The sequence below is a fragment of the Penaeus monodon genome, chromosome 33 (genome assembly GCF_015228065.2).
Source record: "Penaeus monodon isolate SGIC_2016 chromosome 33, NSTDA_Pmon_1, whole genome shotgun sequence".
In the NCBI taxonomy this organism is placed as follows: domain Eukaryota; kingdom Metazoa; phylum Arthropoda; class Malacostraca; order Decapoda; family Penaeidae; genus Penaeus; species Penaeus monodon.
Genome location: NC_051418.1, coordinates 16,697,841 through 16,700,750, shown reverse-complemented (window position 1 = coordinate 16,700,750; position 2,910 = coordinate 16,697,841). Strand labels below are relative to the sequence as shown.

At 33.3% G+C, this 2,910-nt stretch overlaps 1 protein-coding gene across 1 annotated transcript in view; it reads left to right on the top strand.

The window, feature by feature from the left end:
- Positions 1-676: 676 nt before the first annotated feature.
- The window catches only part of LOC119594093 (lysoplasmalogenase-like protein TMEM86A), a 46,013-nt gene continuing 43,779 nt past the window's right edge, over positions 677-2,910 (top strand). Inside the window, exon 1 of the mRNA XM_037943148.1 lies at positions 677-767. Within this exon, the coding sequence (XP_037799076.1) occupies positions 747-767 (21 nt within the window). The 5' untranslated portion in view covers positions 677-746. The remainder of the gene's footprint in view (positions 768-2,910) is intronic.

Below are 2,910 nucleotides of genomic sequence, written 5' to 3'. Positions count from 1 at the left end.
GTCGTCGTCGTCTTCGTCATTTTCAGCATCATCAAGTTCGTAGCTTACAGTCATAATAATATTGTCAATACACTTTACACAGTACCAGAAGCATTATAACAGGCTTTATTTATATCCCACACTCAATTGATATTTGCGTACTAGTAGACTCACAAAGTTGAAATGCGGTAAGTAGTAATATGATAAATGAGATTTTTAGTACATGCAAACAGTTTTTGTCAGTGAAGAAGTTATGAACTCTTATTACTGAAAACATTTAAAGCTACGACCTCTTAAAAAAAATGAAAATGAAAATCACGAGCACGCTGCCATGGTAGTTTTTTGCTATTTATTCTGCCAACGTTTCTCATGCGTAGATTCCCATTAAATATCGATGTCAATTCTACAGTCAGATCAAGGGACTGAAAAGAAAAGTCTGTTACTGCGGATGGCATTTCCTCTGTCATAAACAAATTGTGAAAACAAATATGCTTGACATAATATTAAGGCCGCAGAAGATAAATAAAATCATTAATTCATTGACATTTTCCATACTACTCAAACGGAGTAATGGCAATGAGCCAAAACGCTATGACATCACGTCCCCGGCACCCAATCAGCACGCTTGAAACCTGTGACGTCACGAAACGTCATAGACCAGCCTCCAAGATGTGAACGAATTGACGCAATGTAAACAGTTGTCAGAGTGCATTCGTGGAAGAAGCAGTGTGCAAGTTCTTGTCAGCGAAGTTTTGTGACGTCTTGAAATGGCGACTCCTAAACAAGTGGTGAGTACGTTGTATTTTGATAGTGTGTGTGTGAGACATCATAGTTATTGTTTATTGTTAAGGGGAAAAGACACAATTGCGACGTACGCTTGGAAAGAAGTCTGGACGAGGTCATTGGTTGAGCGATCAGCTGTTTTAGAGACAGGGAAAACGCAGTACGAACATAAAAGAGTAAAATGAGGTTTATGGTGTTTTCATGATTCTGTTTCCGAGAGGTAAGTTCAACGGAATGATGTTCAACCTTTGTAAATATGGAGACAAAGAAAGAAATGGAAGCGAGGTAAACGCAACTTGCTTTAGTATAAATCACGTTTTATCATCTCTTTTGTTTGTATGATATGGGGGCAACGCTCAGAGCAAGAAACAACGTGCGTGTATAGGGTTTATGTAGTTATGCCAGTTTGTATGAAATATGTAGGAGCTTTTGTAAATAAAGCATATGTATAAATAAGAAGTAAAACTTATTTTAAATGACATCTCATGGTTATTCAGAGAGGGACATTTTAGGTACATTTTAATTCTCAATTTACCAACCAATAGCAGAACCTTACATTCAGAAAAGGCTTAATAATTTCCATACAGTTTATTTTTAGAGGAGATTAAACAAAGAATTTTCATTGTTTTTGGCTTGTAGTGTAGGCTGGGCATAGAACTCATAGTACAACTTTACAAAGTATAACTTCCATTTTGTTTGAAGAGCCATTAAACTATAAGTCATAGTGAAGATTATGCATTGCACATTACACAATGGAAAGTTTACAGTTCTACATATATTTTTTTATCTAAATATTCTGAATATTCAAATTTACACTCTTTTGTATTAAAAGTTTGGTTTATTTGGGAAATTTTGAATATGACATTATCCAGAACTCATGCTATTATTCATTGTATTATTTGTTGATCACTGAATTTACATCATAGGAATGGATTTAGTTGTTAGTGGAACAATTTTTTTTATATTTGCCTTGCCTTGATTTATTAATATACTGCTTTTTCAGAGTCATCAGAATAATTTGTTTTCTGTTATCTCTTTATTTGGATATTTAAGTAAAGTACAGTGCACATAGAAAATGTGTCTTACCTACCGATATATAGATTTAAGAAAGCCACTCTCAAAACAATATATAGACAGACTTATAGATTATATAAAATATTTTTCAATGTATTCATTTGGCCAGTTAGAATATGTACCTCAACCAACCCAGATTTGAAAGGGGGCTTTTAAAAACTTGATCAGTGTAAAAGAATATTCCTATATGAGACTAAAGTGTTCAGTAGTATTGTAAGTCTGCCTACCCTATTTGCTTTACCAATATTGCTGAACCCCCAGCATTTTTCTTACCTTTCATTTTTAAGAGTGAATATTGTAGAATTCTTTCCTGTTTTAGTAATAACTTTTACTGCCTTGTTAGCAGTTAAGTATCATTTTGTTGTTTTACTAATATTTTATTATTCCAGCTTTTTGTCTCCTTAAAGCTAAACTTTTGTTTTGGTGAATATATTATCGTAATTGTAAATACTACTGATGTTCTTTCTAGTATTATATTTGAAATAATGATTTTCTATTGCAAAAATTTTGGTGAATGGACAGCCGTTGCCTGAAGTAGATTTCCTGATTTTTTTTTCTTATTGGTTTTATTCTATCCAAACTCATGAGAAACTTGTTATACTCTTGGATGGATGCATCCAAAGCCCCAACATATTAGTGGTCACTGCACTTTGTGTTCATCTAGAGGCCTTCAGACTTCCACCATGTAGCCTATATTCTAGCAAGATTGAGATATATTTGATGATAGATTGCTAACATGGTCTATAAATTTTATCGTGCCATAGAATATGTGGTAGGGTTTATTTTTATGTTATAGGAACATTGACAAATTTTTTTTCGCATTCATCGTACCCATATACTATAAAGCTCAAAGGCAATGAAATTTTTATGTTGGTATAGCAAATAAGAATTGTTATTATTTCTCTCCCCTTTCCAGTGAACTGTAAGAGGAAGTATATGGGTCAAGTGAAATACCCTAGCATTGTGATATGTAAAATGATTTTAAAGAATGTAAGGAACAGGATGCAAGAACTTTTCTGAGAAGCCTTTTTTTATGCTTAATCATTCAACTTTTACTTCATTTGGAGTCAAGAA